General features: G+C 36.8%; 1 protein-coding gene and 1 long non-coding RNA gene across 2 annotated transcripts; one reads left to right on the top strand and one right to left on the bottom strand.

The window, feature by feature from the left end:
• Positions 1 to 5814: 5814 nt before the first annotated feature.
• On the bottom strand, positions 5815 to 8777 carry LOC147492107 (uncharacterized). The gene is made up of 2 exons (XR_015199147.1): positions 7021 to 8777; positions 5815 to 6929 (listed from the first exon to the last, which is right to left on the bottom strand). It is a non-coding gene; the product is annotated as an uncharacterized LOC147492107 (long non-coding RNA).
• LOC147492106 (uncharacterized) lies at positions 7299 to 16931 on the top strand. The gene is made up of 11 exons (XM_086566640.1): positions 7299 to 10168; positions 10280 to 10387; positions 10468 to 10568; positions 11003 to 11093; positions 11182 to 11292; positions 11373 to 11438; positions 13614 to 13673; positions 13850 to 14407; positions 15951 to 16070; positions 16171 to 16290; positions 16407 to 16931. The coding sequence occupies exons 1-11, from the start codon at positions 7604 to 7606 to the stop codon at positions 16470 to 16472; spliced, it is 3966 nt and encodes a 1321-aa protein (XP_086422766.1). The 5' UTR covers positions 7299 to 7603; the 3' UTR covers positions 16473 to 16931.
• The last annotated feature ends 1581 nt before the right edge of the window (positions 16932 to 18512 follow it).

The following is an 18512-nucleotide window of genomic DNA, read 5'->3' as shown; positions in this document are numbered from 1 at the left end:
TTTTAGCTAGTTTTAGATCGTGTATACCTAGTTGTTTATAAAGGTAAAATGGGAGTAAGTTAACACTCGCCCCTAGATCTAGAAGAGCAATTGTTGTGAAAGTATCGCCTAAGGTGCATTATACAGTGGGACAACTAGGGTCCTTATACTTAACGATTCCGTTGTGCTCAAATAAAGAGGGAAACTGTTATGTTAAGAATGCTTCTTTAGGTATGTTTGTTTTTCTCTTTGTGGTGCACAAATCTTTAAGAAACTTAGCGTGTGTTGGAAGATGCTTTATAGCTTCGAGGAAAGGTAGGTTTATAGTCAAATTTTTGAAAACTTCTCTAATCTCATCAAAATTATCGTCATTCTTTAGCATATCTAGTCTATGGGGAAATGGGATTTTTTCTCTATATTTAGCGTAAGGGTTAATATAAGTATTGCCCTTTTCTTTAACTGTTGTTGGTTTCCCCTTAGGTTAAGGTTTAATTAGTACTTCTACAGTGGATAGGATCTTCAATTTCAACTATGGTATATAGTAAGTTTTCTTTATCTTGTTGTGGGGAATCCTCAAGCATTATTACTTTGTTGTCAACCACTTTCCCTGAACGGAGAGTAGTTACGACCTTTAGTTCTCCTTGTATTATATTTTCATTACTAGAACTACCATTTAATTCAAAGGATGTGTTTGTTGATTTTTTATTAGGTACAAGTTGACCTGGAAACACGCCTTTTTGTTGTGGTTTTTCTTGGGCTAACTATTGGATGGCTAGTAATATCTATTGTTGAGCTTGCGTGTATGCATCAAATCTATCAGTTTGGAAAGGTTGAGTTGTCATGGGTTGTGTAACAGGAACTATCTCACGTTGATTATTAACAGGTGGATTTTGATAGTTGTTATTTACCTAGACTAAATTTCTATTATTATTATTATTATTATAATTACCTTGCCCTTGTCCTTGCCTCGATTGATATTGATTGTAGTTATTGGTGGACCTAACGTTTTGATTATATTATTAAAACCTGAAGGTGTTGCTTGTTGGTGATTATCACGCCAACTAAAATTAGGATTTTGTCTCCAAGGTGCATTAGGTATATAATTAAAAGCACAGACATCTTCTGGCTGTGATTGTGGTTGTTCATAAGCAAGAAGACAATAATAATCGGAATGCTCAAGACTATAACAAAAATTACAGGGAAGAGAGTTTATATTTATGGCGGGAGTTAGTTTCTCTTCTTGTTTTGTAACAGAAAGGGCATCTACCTTACAAGTGAGGGATTCCATTAAAGTTTTAAGTTCAGAATATTGTTTAATCTCAAACATACTGGCTGCCTTAGCTATAGAAGAAGGAATGGAGCGGGAGTAATCGTTACCTCCCCAGTTGTTACTTTTCTTTGATTGATTATCTAGAAAGTTATAAGCATCTGTGGCTCCTTTACCTAGGAAATTACCTCCATTCATGATATCTAAAGTCTCTTTATGATGTTGGGATATGCCTTTGAAGAAGGCACGAACTAGTGTGTCTTTACCTAGATTATGATGTGAATATTCCACTAGAATAACAGTGAAACGATTCCAAGCCTCAGAAAAGGATTCTTAAGGGTTTTGGCGAAAGAAATGAATATTTTGTAGCATCTCATCTATCAGTCTTCTGTGGCAGGTAAAATTGTTTCATAAATAAATAATTATACTAGTTTTTCCCATGTGTCTACAGAGTTCGCCTTTTGTGCTGTTAGCCAAGCAGCCGCTTTGTCAGCTAGGGTGAAAAGAAACACCTTAAGCTTTATTTGTTAATGTATTACATTAGGATGATGAAATGTAGTAAGAACTTGTTGTATCCTACGTAAGTGTTGATTGATAAGGCTTCTCATGGTCTAATCCATGGAAAACAGGTAGCAGATTAAATATATTATGGGGGATTCTAAAATCTCCTGTAGTATCTACAAAATTATACAGGACTCAGGTCCATCGTTTAAAGCTTTATAAAAATCAAAGAGAGGCCTCTCTGCTATTTCTTCACCCATTGCGACAAATGTAGTGTTGGTGGGTGTATGTGATGTGTGTGTGTGGTGATTGGTGAATTTCTAGATAGGCAATTATTTCTGCATCTACAATAAACAAATATAGCAGTTTTATGCGTACCAGATCTTAATCTCATGCAAGTTTTAAGTCTAATAGGCAAATCCTAACGAGCATGCAAAAATAGCCTGATTATTACTAGAAATAGAATCCTATATATGACAGTAGATTCGAGGATGTATAGAGGTATTACCTAGAGCGTCCTTGCTATGCATATAAATAGTGTCTTTAATAGCCTTGAAGCACGTCTACATTACTTGAACAATTATACGAGTACTGGCCGGTCCTGGTACACGGTGTGGATTGTGAAGTCCTGTAAAAAGATTTACCTTATTAGTTTAATTTTTTTTAAAAGTTAGGAAAATACTTTTTACTATGGGCTTCATGTTGGGCCTTGATGTTAGGCCTATAAGACGGGCTTTGGTAGTGGGTGGGCTTTCTAATTAATATTTAATTAATTAATTTTTTTGTATTTTTTATCAAACCAACGGCCAGGTCACTTAGGAATTTGAGGGAGGTTGTTCGTGTGTGCACGTTCCTTAATTAGAGAACCCCAAATTCTTTAATTTTTCTAGACACGGTTTAGAATGAAGAAAAATAATTTTTAAAATTTTATAGTTGATTGCATACGAGTAATGTAATGTACTCGTGAGATAAGATTGTAATTAATATAAAAAAAAAAAGCTAATTAACCTAAGGCGCGCGTGCATGCTTAAAATTTAGTTATGTTGGGTGCGGGTCACGCTTGATATGTGGAAGGCGGGTCGCACTCAGTGAAGGCAAATTTATGGCGCGCGCGCTCATGACTTAAAATTAGGGTTTCAAATTTTTAGGGTCAGGTCACGGGAGGGCAGGGAGTTGGCTGAGCAACTCATATGCTCTCTTATAGTACGTAGCAGAAAAATTCGAAAAAAGTACGAACAGTGTTTTAGTGAATAGTGAAAATAGTGTTTTCTAAACTAAATACGCGTAATGTAAACAAACTAGATGGCAAGCGGTGCCATTGATAAGAAATAATTATGATTAGAATTATGATTAATAGATATATGAGATCATGAACAGTAAATTATGGTGGAAAAACAGTAATTAAATACTCTCAAATTTCATAGAAATAAAGAGGAGTAGTCATGTTCGCCAAACTTTAGTTGTACACTACTTGGATTCGAGTCTAGAATAGAAGTATGCTTCACTAATGAGAGTTAAAATGGTGAATTTAAAGAATGAATAAAGATATTAGAAGGGGTTTAATCCACCATGCGATTCGATTGACTATTAGTTAGTATCAAATCGCTTGTATTGATCCCTAGTGAAGAACAAGTCCTCTCAGATCGAGATTTCACTAGCATGAGAGTGTAGCTCCACTACAAATCTCTTTGGTGGTGGCTCTATACTCTAGTTCTCTATTATGAGCTCTATCTCTAGTTACTTATAACGAAAAACTTGACGTTCTTTTATGCAACATAATAAAAACTACTAGCTACTCATCCTCACATGACTTCATAAACCTCCTCTAATGGAGGTTTAGCCTAGTGTCATAGGAATCATTATACTAAAACAATAATAATGAGACATAATTGAAAAGACAATAATTGAAATTAAACTAAAGCTTTTGATTGATTGGGAATTAATGGTGGCTACAATTGCTAAACAATTATAAACTAAAGAAACATAAACCTAAATAAAACTAAGGGTTTTCTAGAAGAGGTCTCAAACTGTTTAGCCTTAACCCTCTTTATATAGGAAAGAGATATGGTTACATTTTCGTGCATGAGCCAAAAAAGGGGACTTTGGGCCTCTAAAGTGAGCCCAAAGTTCATTAGGTCAAGTCTAACAGGGTGAATTCTACTAGAAATTACTTCAGTATGCTTTTCGTCTACTTTTATAGCTCTGATTGGAGCAAGGTTGGGTCCATTGGAAAGTTGATTCCAAGCGGTCGTTTTGAAATAACGTAGGCCCAATTCTGAGGCCCGAGTCCAAATATATGGCCTATTAAAGTTCCATTGACTTTTCTGTTATTTTTCTACCCATATTGACTTTGACTTCCTAACTTTGACTGGGCTTGAAAAATGCTTTTCTTTATGATTCTTGGGCTTTAAATATAGAACTTCCTTGGCAATCATCTTGACTCGTTTTCCACGCAAAAGTGGTGCTTTTATTTAGTCACCTAATCAACTTCAAGTTATGAAATGCACAAAAACACGTAAACAGAACTAACTCTAATTTATTATAAACAAAATTGGCCTAAATAGAGTACTATTAAGGGGTTTAAACTACACTTTTAGGTGTTTATGAATTAGTTGAATGCATTTGCATTTAGTTTCCAATTTCCTTTTAATCATTATTTGAGGTTAGTTCAATGCAGTTGCATCCAGTTTTTGATCTCCTATTAATTATTCTTTGAGGTTAGTTTAATGCATTTGCATCTAGTTTCCAATTTCCGACCTCGTTAATTATTCTTTATGGTTAGTTCAGTGCATTTGCATCAAGTTGGGGGTAGTTTAATGCAGTTGCATCTGTTTTCGATTTCCTCTTAATTATTCTTTGAGGTTAGTTCAATGCAATTATATATAGTTTTGATTTCATGTTAATTATTTTTTGAGGTTTGTTCAGCACATTTACACAACCAGTTTTCGATTTCTCATTACCTTTTTTTTTAAAAGTTTAGCTCAATCCTATTGCATCCAGTTTCTGTTTTCCTGTTAATTTTTCTTCTTTAAGATTTGTTCAATACATTTGCATTCAATTTTTAGTTTTATGTTAATTATTTTTGTAGGTTAGTTCAATGAAGTTGCATCCAGTTTTTGATTTTCCGTTAAATAGTCTTTGAGGTTAGTTCAATGTTGTTGCATCTAGTTTCCCATTTTCGATCCCGTTAATTATTTATTAAGGATAGTTCAATGGATTTGCATCTAATTTCCGATTTTCCATTAATTATTCTTCTTTGAGGGTTTGTTCGATCAATACAGTTGCATCCATTTTCTGATTTCCCGTGAGTTATTTTTTTAGGATTGTTTAATGCAGTTGCATCCATTTTTCGATTTTTCATTAATTATTATTTGGAGTTAGTTTAATGCAATTACGATCAGTTTCTGATTTCTCATTAATTATTATCTGAGTTAATTATTCTTTAAGCTTAGTTTAATGATTTTGCATCCAGTTCTGATTTCAAGTTAATTATTCTCTAAGGTTAGTTCAATGCATTTGCTTTCAGTTTTTGATTTCCCGTTAATTGTTCTTTGAGTTTAGTTTAATGCAATTACATCAAGTTTTCAATTTTCAGTTAATTATTCCTTTTTAAGGTTAGTTCAATGACATTTGAATCCAGTTTTCAATTTCAATTGGGTTTCTTGTTGATATTTTTTTTGGGACTCTTTTTTGGTATGATTTAACTTATTATTATTATTATTATTATTTTTTAAAAATTTCCATTTGTAAGTAAATGGAGCATTGGGAGCATGAAAAACGCATCATGGCATTAAAATTTCCAAGGTTTAATCAAGGATAAGCTCAGGAACACACTACGTGTTGTATTTGGTTTGGTATTGCTACCGTGCATTATTTCGAGAAGTGTGATACAATTAATTTTTCTATGTTCTTGCCGGCATCTGTTTCATTTAATTAGCTTGGCAAGAAATTTTGAGTCATGCAGTTGTACAGGACCATTTAAATATAAGACCGGTTGTCATGGATATGGCCATATGGGGGTCCTAATTTTGATCAAGCATTTACGGTCGAAGCCTTATTAACTAAATGAGGTGTTTTGGCCTAATTGTGCACGTACAAAGAACAACCTCTCGACCTCTCTAAAATCCCAAATATATTGACAGAATGAATTCGACCCTGCAAAGAAGGTGCATAGCTGGAATGCATTTCAACAATAGTATTACTACTGAAACAAATAGTTTATTGGTGTACAAACTAAAACAATTTAGCTTCAATTGCTCATTATTCATAATAGAAGTTCATGAAACAAACCTACACATGGAGCATTGGTGCAGACACCTTATTCTTAATGACTTTATATGAGCAATAGTCTTCCACAGTTACACTATATTTTTGCAAATTAGTTCATCAGAAATTAATTGGGTATACAGGTAGGATAGAATAGCCCAAAATTTCCCTCATACTCGGGAACGTTCAAGTTCTTATTGAACATTGCAAACAGGTCGACAACTTCAATTCTTTGGGGACTTTTTTTCACATGTTGGATCAAGACTACCTCTGCATGTTTGCGCATTTTCAATTGTTGCAGCACCCCCTCCAGCGCCAATCACTTTTTGAAACACAACAATCTCCAAAGCGGATCCACTCGCCTCTCTAGAGCAGCATAGACACCGTCCAAAATGGCATTGAAAAGTTTTTGGTAAGGATGATTATTACCATTATCCGTGAATTCTGTGGTGGATTACTGAACAAAGCGTATGAAAGCTTCAAGTTTGGGGTGCTAGTGGAACCGAAATATGGATACACATTGACGGGTCCCTTAAAACCTCTTCTTTGATTGGCCATATACAAAAGATGTTTGGTCGCGGGTGAAAAGATGGCTGGGATTGAACACTCAGGTGAAAACATCAACTGCCAAGTGGTATAGCATCCTAAGGATATGTTGAAATGCCTCTATCGAATCTGAAATTACTAGAACAGTAAGTTTTGCCACTATATACACCATCTGGATTGAGAGGAATTTGAGGAGGTTCCAGCAGAAAAGACACTCTGAGGCCCAAGTATGTGCGAAAATCAAGAAGGAAATGAAGACATATTTTCAAACTATGCTGACAGAAGTGCTTGAAACAGTGGCTGCCAAAGTTTTACTTGACAGGATCGGAATTCAAGTTCAATTCACTTCACGCAAATGGTCTAAGCCGCCCTATCAACATTGATGGGTTTGTAAATGGTTCTAATGGATTTGGCCGCATTGAGTTTGGTGCCGTTAAGCTTGCTTTTACAGGGAGTTCGACTGAAAATCGGCTGGAATGAATGAAGGGAGCCCTTCAAATAGGAGCAAGACGAATTAGTGTATGTTCTGATTCTAAGGGTGCAGTAGGAGCTATTCCGATTTACAAGTACATTGTTGACAGTTTGTTGGAGACGAGAAGAATAATCCCCTCCACATCGGTCTAAGCCATCTGCCAACCTTTATAACATTTGGGCCTGGGCATCAAACCCACAGTTGGGCTTAAATCACCAGCAATTGGGCCTCTTAAAATAACATATCTTCTAGTCTTCTACTGAACAAAAGTACAAAACCCTTTCTTTCTTTCTTCCATTTTTTTCCCCTTCCGTTTTCAGCTGCTTCCTCAAATCCCCTTTTCTCTCCCTCTCCAAAAAAACGTCTTCTCCTCCCAATAAAAAAATAATTCAAGCCGCCAATTTCACCAATAATCAATCTCATTTTGCAATCATACTCCACCGTCAGATCAATCATCTCATCTCACGGGTTTGTTTCTTTACGAAGGTATAACTAGCAAATCTCCTTCCTTATTGAATTTAACATAATAATATTTAGTTTCTGGTGGTAAGTAAATTAAATTGATATATTCAATGGGTCGAAAGAAACCGAATAATAATAATAATAATAACGTGGACGAAAACAACCCTCAAACTGGAGGAGGGAATACTAATAAATCAAAGAAGAAAAACAGAGTAATTGAAGACGACGAATACATGATTCCAACTGATGAGGAGCAAGTTGTTCCCACACCTCAAGTGCCTGTGGCGGAGGCTACGGATAATAAAAAGAAATCAAAGTCTAGTAAAAAGACTAGTGCATTTAGTTTTGATGCTCTTGATAATAATGAGGAAGAGGAAAATAATAGTGGGGTGGTTGTCGAGGATAATGATGATAATGTGAATGAGGAGGGGTCTGTTGTTTCGTTTACTGATAAGAAGGTGTCCAAGTCGAAAAATAATAATGGGGTGGTTAGTGGTTCTAGTTTTAGTGCAATTGGTGATGATGATGATGATGTGCCGGTGATTAGTTTTACTGGGAAAAAGAAGTCTTCGAAGAAGGGTAGTACCTCGTTTTCGGCATTTGAGGGGTTGGATGAAGTGAATGATGAGAGTAAAGAAGAGGGAGAAGAAGATGATGTTCCTGTGATTAATTTTACTGGGAAAAAGAAATCATCAAAGGCTTCAAAAAAAGGTGGTAGCTCATTTTCAGCTGCGTTACTTGAAGAAGTTGATGATGTGGTTCAGAACGATGATGCGTCTGTTAGTAATGATGGTAAAGAAGAAGATGATGAGGTACCAGAAATTATGTTTTCGGGTAAGAAGAAGAAATCGAAGAAGGGTAGTAGCGTGTTGGCTGCATCTGGTTTTGGTAACGAAGTTAGTGATGTAACTGAGCTTGATCAACCTACTGCTGGAGCTAGTAGGAATGAAACTGATGGAAACAATGAGAAGGATGCTAAAGTTAGTAATCAGGGTGGTAAGGAGGTTGTTGAAACTTCTAAGAATAAGAAGAAGAAGAAAAAGAGTGGAAGGACTGCCCAAGAGGAAGATGACCTCGACAAAATTCTTGCTGAGCTTGGTGAAGGCCCTTCTGTTGCGAAACCCTCTGTTCCTCCACCAGAAGAGGAGAGTGCCCAAGTTCAGCCTGAACCAGTTGGCTCAACTGAAATTGCTGATGAAAAGAAGGAAGCTGAGGCTGAAACTGGGGAGTCTGCTGCAGCAAAGAAGAAGAAAAAGAAAAAGGAAAAGGAAAAAGAGAAGAAAGCAGCAGCTGCAGCAGCAGTGGAGGTAAAGGAAGAAAAACAGGAGGTTAAGAGTAAGATTTCCGACAAAAAGATCCCGAAACATGTTAGAGAAATGCAGGAACAATTGGCAAGGTTGAAAGAGGCTGAAGAGAGGAAGAAGAGAGAAGAAGAAGAGAAGTTGAGGAGGGAAGAAGAGGAGCGCCTCCGGCAAGAGGAGCTCGAGAAGCAGGCAGAGGAGGCCAGGCGTAGGAAGAAGGAGAAAGAAAAGGAGAAGCTTTTGAGGAAGAAAATGGAAGGCAAGCCTTTGACAGCAAAGCAGAAGGAAGAAGCCCGTCGGCGAGAGGCAATGAGGAGTCAGTTTCTTGCTAATAGTGATGTGCTCCCTACAACTGAAATGAGTACGGCCACAACAAGACGACCCAAGTACCAAACAAAAAAGGCCAAGTCAGTCTCTGCACAAGCAAATGGTGCAGCACCTATCAAAATCGAGGAAGAGACCAATCAAAATAAGCAGGATGATGTATCTGATGTGGATATGTTGGAAGTTGAGAAAGTAGAAGAAATAGAGGCAACAGTGAGGGATGGTGAGAAGAAACCAGAACTTGAGCTTGAAGATGAAAAGAATGGAGTGGAAGAAGAAGAGGAAGACGATGAAGACTGGGATGCTAAGAGTTGGGATGATGCTGCTCTGGACTTGGGTGTTAAGAGTGGATTTGATGAGGAAGAGGTCGAGAAAGAAGCTGAAGCTGAACCTGTGACGGTTCAAGTTGCAAAAAAAGAGGCCAAGCGTATCACTACGCCTCCTCCTGTAGATGCAGGAGCACCTCCTACAGAATTTAAACCCTCTACTTCAACCAGGAAAGTTGCTATTCCTGAACCTGTGAAAAGTCAAGTTGAGGATAAAGAGGACCAGAAGGAATTTGATGCTGCAGATACTAATACTAATACTAATAATAATAAAAGAAAGGAGGCAGCAACAAAGCGAGAAGCAAGATCTAAAGAAGCTCACCGGAAAAGGAGTGCTGATGACCTCCGTTCTCCAATTTGTTGCATTATGGGCCATGTTGACACGGGAAAGACTAAGCTGCTGGATTGCATCCGGCGTACTAATGTTCAGGAAGGTGAGGCGGGAGGCATTACTCAGCAGATTGGTGCTACCTATTTCCCTGCTGAGAATATTCGGGAGAGAACCAAGGAGCTTAAAGCAGATGCAACACTGCGGGTCCCTGGTCTCTTGGTCATTGATACTCCAGGCCACGAATCATTCACCAATTTGCGGTCACGAGGTTCAGGTTTATGTGATATTGCTATCTTGGTTGTTGACATAATGCACGGCCTGGAACCACAGACAATCGAATCTCTCAATCTTTTGAAAATGCGGAACACGGAGTTCATTGTTGCGTTGAATAAGGTGAGATTTGCTGTTGAAGTGGCTGCTTGTTATAAATCCTTTTTGTCAAATCTTTTTACTTTTTTGTGCAATTCTGATCCGCTCTTCTTTTTAAATTTTCATTTGCAAAAGGTTGACAGATTATATGGATGGAAGACTTGCCCTAATGCACCTGTTGTGAAGGCTATGAAGCAGCAAACCATGGATGTGCAAAATGAGTTTAAAATGAGGCTGATACAGGTACTTGTTTCAGCTTGTTCTCTTTTGTGATTATATTATTTTCTTTACCTTGTTACAATCTTATATTTCTTTTTTCGCAGATAGTTACACAGTTCAAGGAGCAGGGTATGAATACCGAGTTGTACTACAAAAATAAGGAAATGGGGGAAACTTCCAGTATTGTTCCTACTAGTGCAATCAGGTAGGTGCCTAGGTGGCATGAACAAACTGCCTAGCATTGCAATGGTCTCTCAGTTATTTATTTATTATTTATTTTTTAAGAGCATGTTTCAAACGAAAAGTCCCAGTTGATTGGAGTCTACTTGATTTTTACTAAATGTGTATGAGAAGTTGCAACTTAATCCAACTCCAATAGACCAATAGGACATCTCAACCCCATGATTTAGGAGTTGCAACTTCTCACCTTCTTTTTACAAAGTTCCAAAGTTGAACTCCTAGTTATCAGGATTGAAATTGTACAAAAGCTATGAAATCGTGAAAATGAAAATATGATCTGTGTTATCTGCTAAGAAGACGAGCAGAACTTCCAGAGGTTGGAATATCTGGTTTGAAACATGGCCTGAGGAATCACTTCCTGCATTTACTAAATATATGGATTTTGTTTTTGAAAAATAGTGGTGAAGGCATCCCAGATCTTCTGCTATTATTGGTACAATGGACACAAAAAACTATGGTCGAAAAGCTTATGTTTAGCAATGAAGTGCAGGTTCGTGCTCTATTTCTGCCACTTGTTTATATCAAGATAATAGTGGGAACCTATTGTTATTCTAATTGGAATTGCAACTGCTCTTCAGTGCACAGTGTTGGAAGTCAAAGTCATTGAAGGCCTTGGGACAACCATTGATGTTGTATTAGTAAATGGTGTGCTTCATGAGGGTGATCAAGTAGTTGTTTGTGGCATGCAGGTAAGCCTTTTCAATGACCTATTTTTTAAGTTATGATTTACATTAGGCTTTCCTTGAAGTTTTTATTTTTTCCTTGTTAGGGGCCAATTGTGACCACAATCCGTGCCTTGTTAACACCTCATCCAATGAAGGAACTCCGAGTAAAGGTGAGAAGTCCTCTAACCATTTAATAAAGATTTTTTGTTTCATCAAAGTTCCTCTAGTAGTTGTGACTTGAGATAAAAGGGATTATAATATAAATGGCCACTGCATTATCTCAGGAACAAAAAAAAAAAAAAAAAAAATCTTGCCAACCTGCCTTGCTTTTGTTGCTTATGAATTATTCATTGTTTTGTGCAAATAATAACAATAGAGTGTGAGGAGAAAAAGTATAACCTTTCGTTTGTAATTTGGTGATGGAATCCAGTTGTGCGCCATGTGAGTGTTATTTAGTTAATGGTGTCATTCTGGGAATCCTCAAGGATATATGTGCATTATGAAGAATTTCCTTGTTTAAATTGGGGGTTCATAATGTAAGATTTATCTGATCTTATCTACCCTCCTACAATCTTGGCTCCTCCGTCTTTTCGATTCTGACATGTTCCACATTGAATATGGTGGCTGAAAACTGTTTTCTTGATGCTGGGATTCCTAGAAAGGCAGAAACATGGAGGGAAAAACATAAGTCATCTTGGAACTATCCTAATCTAATAGCATAGAAATTGGGGCAGTAATTTTGGTAGTTAGAATTTTAAACCCTTGGATAGACTTCAGGCTCTCTTCAAAGTTTTTTATGTGCACAGATGTTTGGACCAATGCGAGACCTGTGCTATTAAATCGGCGAGTACTTGCCAAGTAATCGATGAGTACTCTCTTCTCGGTACCTAGCCGATCCGACCAACATATTACTCCCCAGGACTGATCGGGGTCCAAAAATCGCTGAGTAATCGGCCGAGTTGCTGATTAATAAGGGATCGGGATCGGGCGATTAGTTGTGGAAATCGGGCTAGTGGATTTCACTAACAGGTAGTGAAAAAAACAAAGAGAAAAAATAGCAATAGGTCGTGAAACTTGAGTAAAGAAGAAAGAAGCAGAGAGAAGAAAGAACAAAAAAAAACTCTGAAGATCATAAAAACTTGCCAGGTAAGTCTGAAAATTCTCTTTCTTCTTCAATCTACTTCTACTTCTTCTTCTCCTTCTTATTCTACTTCTACTTCTTCTTCCTCCTTATTCTACTTCTAATTCCCCTTCAATTTCTATTTCTTCTGATTCCCCTTTAGTTTCTATTCCCTTCTCTTTTCTGGTTCGGTCTAGAATCTAGAGTTAAACACTTCCTCCTCCTCCTTTCTGGTTTGGTTTGGAATTCAAACTCCATTTTGTTTTTCTTTCTTACGAGGGTTATATGGACCAACCCCACCCAGCCCAACATAGCCAGACCTGGGTCGCATCCGTATTTCCAAAAATTAGACCACTTTCATTGAAATTTTAACTAATTTCAGCCTTTTTATGAAATTTTGACCAATATCACAACAGCATTCCAAAATTTTGAGAATTTGAATGAAGTAAATGAATAGATCTTTGAAGAAATTACAATGATATATAATCTTTTCGATTCAATAGCATTACGAGTTTACAACACTAGTTTTGGCAACACATTCTCTCAATAACTCTATGTGCCTATGTCCACAATGTGCCCACAACTCTTCAAGTGCTGTGCAAATAAGAAAAAACAAGTGATTAGTAATGTGCAATTAATTAGCTGATAAGGGTAATAGTTATTAATTTGTTATATTAGGTTAGTATTTCAATGTTAATTACATTTAACAGGTATTTATAAAAGAATATAGTGTTATGAAAAATTGCCCGAGTAATCCCGATTACTCCCCGACCGACTAGACCTACTCGCTACTCGCTCCTCCACCGAGTAGCGGTTTAAAAAATCGCCCAAGTAATCCCGATTAATCCCCGACCGAGTAGGTCTACTCGCTACTCGCACCTCCACCGAGTAGCGATTTAACTGCCCAGTGCGAGACTTTTGTTCTTGGTGTTTTGCAAGATTATACACCTTGTATGACTAAGAAATTTATTATCTCTTATTTGCATACTAAGAAATTTTCCTAAAGATGCTATTTTTGTTTTTGGTTTTTGCGTGGTCTGTTATCTGCAAACATGTTAATCTGGCTTATGCTCGTTATGCATTCCTTTAGTTGGTCTGTTGAGCATTTGTATATCCACCCAGATTCATGATTTGTTTGGTTTATCTGCTTATATGAGATTTAAATACTTCAGTAAAATACAATTTTGTTCAATATTGTCCTGATACTATGGTTGTTGGACATCAGGGATCTTATCTGCATCATAAAGAGATTAAGGCTGCACAGGGTATCAAAATCACAGCTCAGGTGCTCTATTTTCTACTGAATGGTCCTTTATTGAGTTCATTTCGAATTTAATGCGTAACTAATACATTGAGTTGGATGTTGGTTTATTAATTTTTGTTGTGTTCTCTGAGTTCGTGTTTATTGATTTCATTTTCTTTTTCTTATATGCAAATATATATGGATGCATTTTGTTGCAGGGTCTCGAACATGCCATTGCAGGCACTGCTTTATATGTGGTGGGGCCTGAAGATGATCTGGATGACGCCAAGGAATCAGCGATGCAAGACATGAATTCAGTCATGAACAGGATTGACAAAAGCGGGGAGGGTGTGTGTGTGCAGGCCTCTACCCTTGGCTCATTGGAAGCCTTGTTGGAGTTCTTGAAGAGTCCTGCAGTAAGTATACCTGTGAGTGGTATAAGCATAGGTCCTGTTCACAAGAAGGATGTCATGAAGGCCAGTGTCATGCTTGAGAGGAAAAAGGAATATGCCACCATTTTGGCATTTGATGTTAAAGTGACACCTGAGGCTCGTGAGCTTGCAGATGAGACGGGTGTGAAGATATTTATTGCTGATATCATTTATCACTTATTCGATCAGTTTAAGGCTTATATTGACAATCTCAAGGAAGAAAAGAAGAAGGAAGCTGCTGATGAAGCAGTCTTTCCGTGTGTTCTAAAGATTATGCCAAATTGTGTTTTCAACAAGAAGGACCCAATTGTGTTGGGGGTTGATGTTCTTGAAGGCATCGCTAAGGTATTGTTTCTTTCTCTCTCACTATGCCCAGACAATATATGTCCATTATGCTTAATATAATATAATATAACCAGACTATGTATTTCGTTATGGGTTTGGATCTGGTGACTCCCAGCAACAGACACCATTCTGCAAACCATAAAAATTCTCTAGCCCCAGATGGTTCAATATCACATCCCACCCATATGCATAATTGCATATCTGTTTTTGGTTGATTTATAAAACAAGAAAATAATGAGCCGACCATATTACTTTTGGTTTTTGTTTCTCCTTTGCTGTCGTCAACCAATCTCCAATTTTGGAGCTCCTCCACCGTGTTCATACTTGTTCATACTGATGCATGACAGCCAAACAACGCAGACTGTGTCTGCATGCCGTATCTTCTCAGTTGGGTATCAAGATATCGTTGAATACGGCTTGAAAACTGAACTCTTATATGGATTATGGATGAATAAAATTAAGCTGTCTTTTAAAAGAAAATCATGCTTAGAAGGGGTGAGGCTAGCACCTGTTAGAGTCTAGGATAAACTAGGTTGCCATCTAGCCAATTATTGTGTGCTTCCCTACCCTTAAGGTGAACAAGGAGTTCACCTAAAGCTATATACATCACCTTACATAATAAGATAGGCAAAACAGAACTCAAATGTGTAAAAAAAAGGGGGTGGTGGAGGGGGATCCGCTATGGTAAACAAAGGATTCACAACAGTCCAAGCAAACAAGGTGTCTACCTTATGTTGATGGTGGTAGCTCAGTCACTCCGCACTTTTGTTGATACATTCTGGTTGAATGTGACAAGTCACCTTTCACTAGATAAAAGAGTTGCACACTAAATGCCTAAGGAAATCTCCTGTGCTGAGATGGGATGTCCCCAATACGATCCAAGAGAAGCCAAACAGTTGCCATCCATCCACTGAGAGGCAATTAGGCAAGAGATTTACCGCGCTGTGTTTGTACTTTTGCAGAGAGCACACTGATTTGGGATTTTCATGTCTGACTTCCTAGATTATCAAGTACTTGAGATCTTTCACAAGAATGCCACCTAACAAAAGAAGCAACTTGGGATGGAAGAGAACTGCTCCATAATTTCTCTTTGAAAGTGGTGGAAAATCTGTTGAGGCTCCAACCTATTTATCTAGTGGAAGTTATCGTGTCTTCTTTCTTGAAAAGACAGGAAGCTTCCTTAGTAACTTTTAAGAGACCTCACATAGTTCTTGTGGGGTCTGTGGGTTGAAAATAGGAGACATTTTGAGGATAGATCGTTGTCCTCACAGAGTTCATCACATCGATTAATGAATTTATATTCCTTTCATCAAATTTGTGCTAGAAGTTCAGAGGCATCCCCTGCATCCCACTAGTCAAAGTTGTGGTGGTTATTTGACATTTATTCTGTTTTTCGTATTTTATTTTGCATTTAACTTCAATGTACTATTTCATGGGTCTTTCATCAGCGTAATGGCAAAAGGTCTATCTGGACAAAGTTCTTATATGGGCAATTCCTGTACACATCGGGCTTCTAATTATGTGTTCACTGCTTTGACCTCAGGTTGGCACTCCAGTCTGTATACCTTCGAGGGATTATATTGACATTGGACGCATTGCATCCATTGAAGTAAACCACAAGCAGGTTGATTCGGCAAAGAAAGGTCAGAAGGTGGCCATAAAGGTATGGAGTAGTGCAGTACTTGCTTCAGATCTTCTAAGAATTTATTCTGATTGTGCCAGTTAGATTTAATGTTCTCATGCTGTTTGTTTATGTTTTGCAGATAGCTAGCACAAACGCTGAAGAGCAGCAAAAGATGTATGGCAGGCATTTTGAAATTGATGATGAACTGGTTAGTCACATCACAAGGAGCTCTATAGATGTTCTGAAAGCTAATTATCGGGTAATTCTCAAATTTATCATGCAATCATACAATGTTACTGATTTACCCCTCAAAGACAGTGGAGGATCACTGGTTGATCTAATGTATTTGCTTGTTGCCTTTGCTGATTCGCTTAGGATGATTTGTCTACGGAGGATTGGAGATTGGTCGTGAAATTGAAGAATCTCTTCAAGGTACAATAAGTTGTCAGTGGCAAATTACTGTTGTATCAGAAGCATCTGAAATGATTGCCGGTTGATTTGATTTGCAAACGGAGCCGAAGATCTGTATGTGTCCCAACAGTGTTTTCTTTATGAAGAGGGATTTGGGAGAAAGTTCTATTGCATCGAACATATGAGATTTGTTGAAGAAACTGCAGCATACGCACAATTTCTGAGTAAAGAGTGCAAGTTCTTCTCATTCGGATTGATACAGAACCTTCAGAGTTCAATTGGGTTAGTTTTTTTGTAATAATGGTGGTTTTAGAGGGGTATGTGGGAGGTTCGTGTACTGTGAATTATACACTTGTGTCTTGTATAGTTGGGAAACATTCACAATCTTCATGTCATATGAATGGGCAGTTCCAACAGCTTGGGAAAGCCGGAAGGCTGTGAAAGCAATTTTGATATGAGTAATAAAGCTGAGAGTATTAATGAGATTGATATTGAGCCTAGCGGCCCTCAGCTTGTGTGTGATATACTGTTATGCACCAAGAACTAGCATTCGTGAGTATAATTGTTTTTGCAAACTGATCACTAACCTGATTAGAGGAAATAACATTATCCCAATGTTACCCCTCTCACTTTGACCTCCCACTGTCCGTGTTCTGTCAACGATATTGTATATATTCATGATGGTCCAGGAGTTCTCAAATTTTGCAAAATTGGTTGGCGTTTCAATGGGCCTTGTTGTTATTACTAATAGTCGCCATTAGGCATAGTCATCTGATTTTACTTTTCTTGCTGCACCTGGAGAGCTAGTAAAGTGTTGAAGCTTTCACCATAAATATAAATTATTTTGTAGGTAAAATTGGGGGTGTTTTAGATTTGGAATTTATTTAAAGTCTTTTTAAGAGTCGGGATATATATATATATATATATATATATATATATATATATATACTAGATTTTGGACCCAAATAGCCTCTTAGGCATACGGGATCTATTAAATATTTTGTGTCTTTGAAAAGGCTTTACAAAAATGTCTCACACAAATTTTCGAATCGAAATATTTTTTATTAAAAATAAATAGAAATACGCTAATGACCAACATTATGGTGCATAAAGTTTTAAAACTAAGGGATCAAATTGAGATAGCCTCTTCACTTTGTGGTTTAGGATATTAATCCGTAATTTTCAAATATAATTATCTTAAACTCTATCTAGCTTGTATAATAATTTTCTTAGATTTATGGTGATTTAGCGCACATTTTCTAATAAGAATATATTTTTATTGAAAATAAATCGAAATACGTTAGTGAGCAACGATTATAGTGCATAAGTACTTGGAAACTAAGGGATCAAATTGAGATAGCCTCTTCACATTGTGGTTTAGAATATTAATCCGTAATTTTTAAATAAAATTATTTTAAACTCGATCTAGCTTGTATAATAGTTTTATTAGATTTATGGTGATTTAGCGGTAAATCATCACCATTCAATTCGCTTAACTTAATAGTGTTATGTAATGTATACAAATCACTAAAACAGATTGATTGTTTCCATATCCTCAAAGAATACACTACTCCCACTTGAAAAGATTTTTCACATGAACGTGTCCTATGAACGGGTGTTATTATATTAAATTATTCTAAAAAATATTAGCAACTATGCATAGCTATGAGATATGAAAATTATACTAATTACTCATTTAAATTTCTTGACCACTCTCTATAAAAAGGAAGCACCAAGCCTTGATAAAACTTATCGACTTCTTTTTATTGTTAGGTTTAATAATAGAAGTTTGATTGAAGCTTTGTGAGAATGTCCAATATGACGAAGATAATATTGAAGCTACTTGAATAGCAAGACATTCCCAATTACAATAAAATAATTATAATAAACACTATTTAAAATGCAAAACTATATTTGTTGAGACATTTATTCTCCCTACATATAATACTATGTTTTAGGATTATTAGTTCAATGCATTTGCATCAAGTTTTTTATTTTTCATTAATTATTCTTTGAGGTTAGTTTAATGTAGTATGTTGCATCCAGTTTCAAATTTCTCATTAATTATTC

This window comes from Coptis chinensis, chromosome 6, assembly GCF_015680905.1.
Source record: "Coptis chinensis isolate HL-2020 chromosome 6, ASM1568090v1, whole genome shotgun sequence".
In the NCBI taxonomy this organism is placed as follows: domain Eukaryota; kingdom Viridiplantae; phylum Streptophyta; class Magnoliopsida; order Ranunculales; family Ranunculaceae; genus Coptis; species Coptis chinensis.
This window is presented reverse-complemented; position numbering and strand designations above follow the sequence as displayed.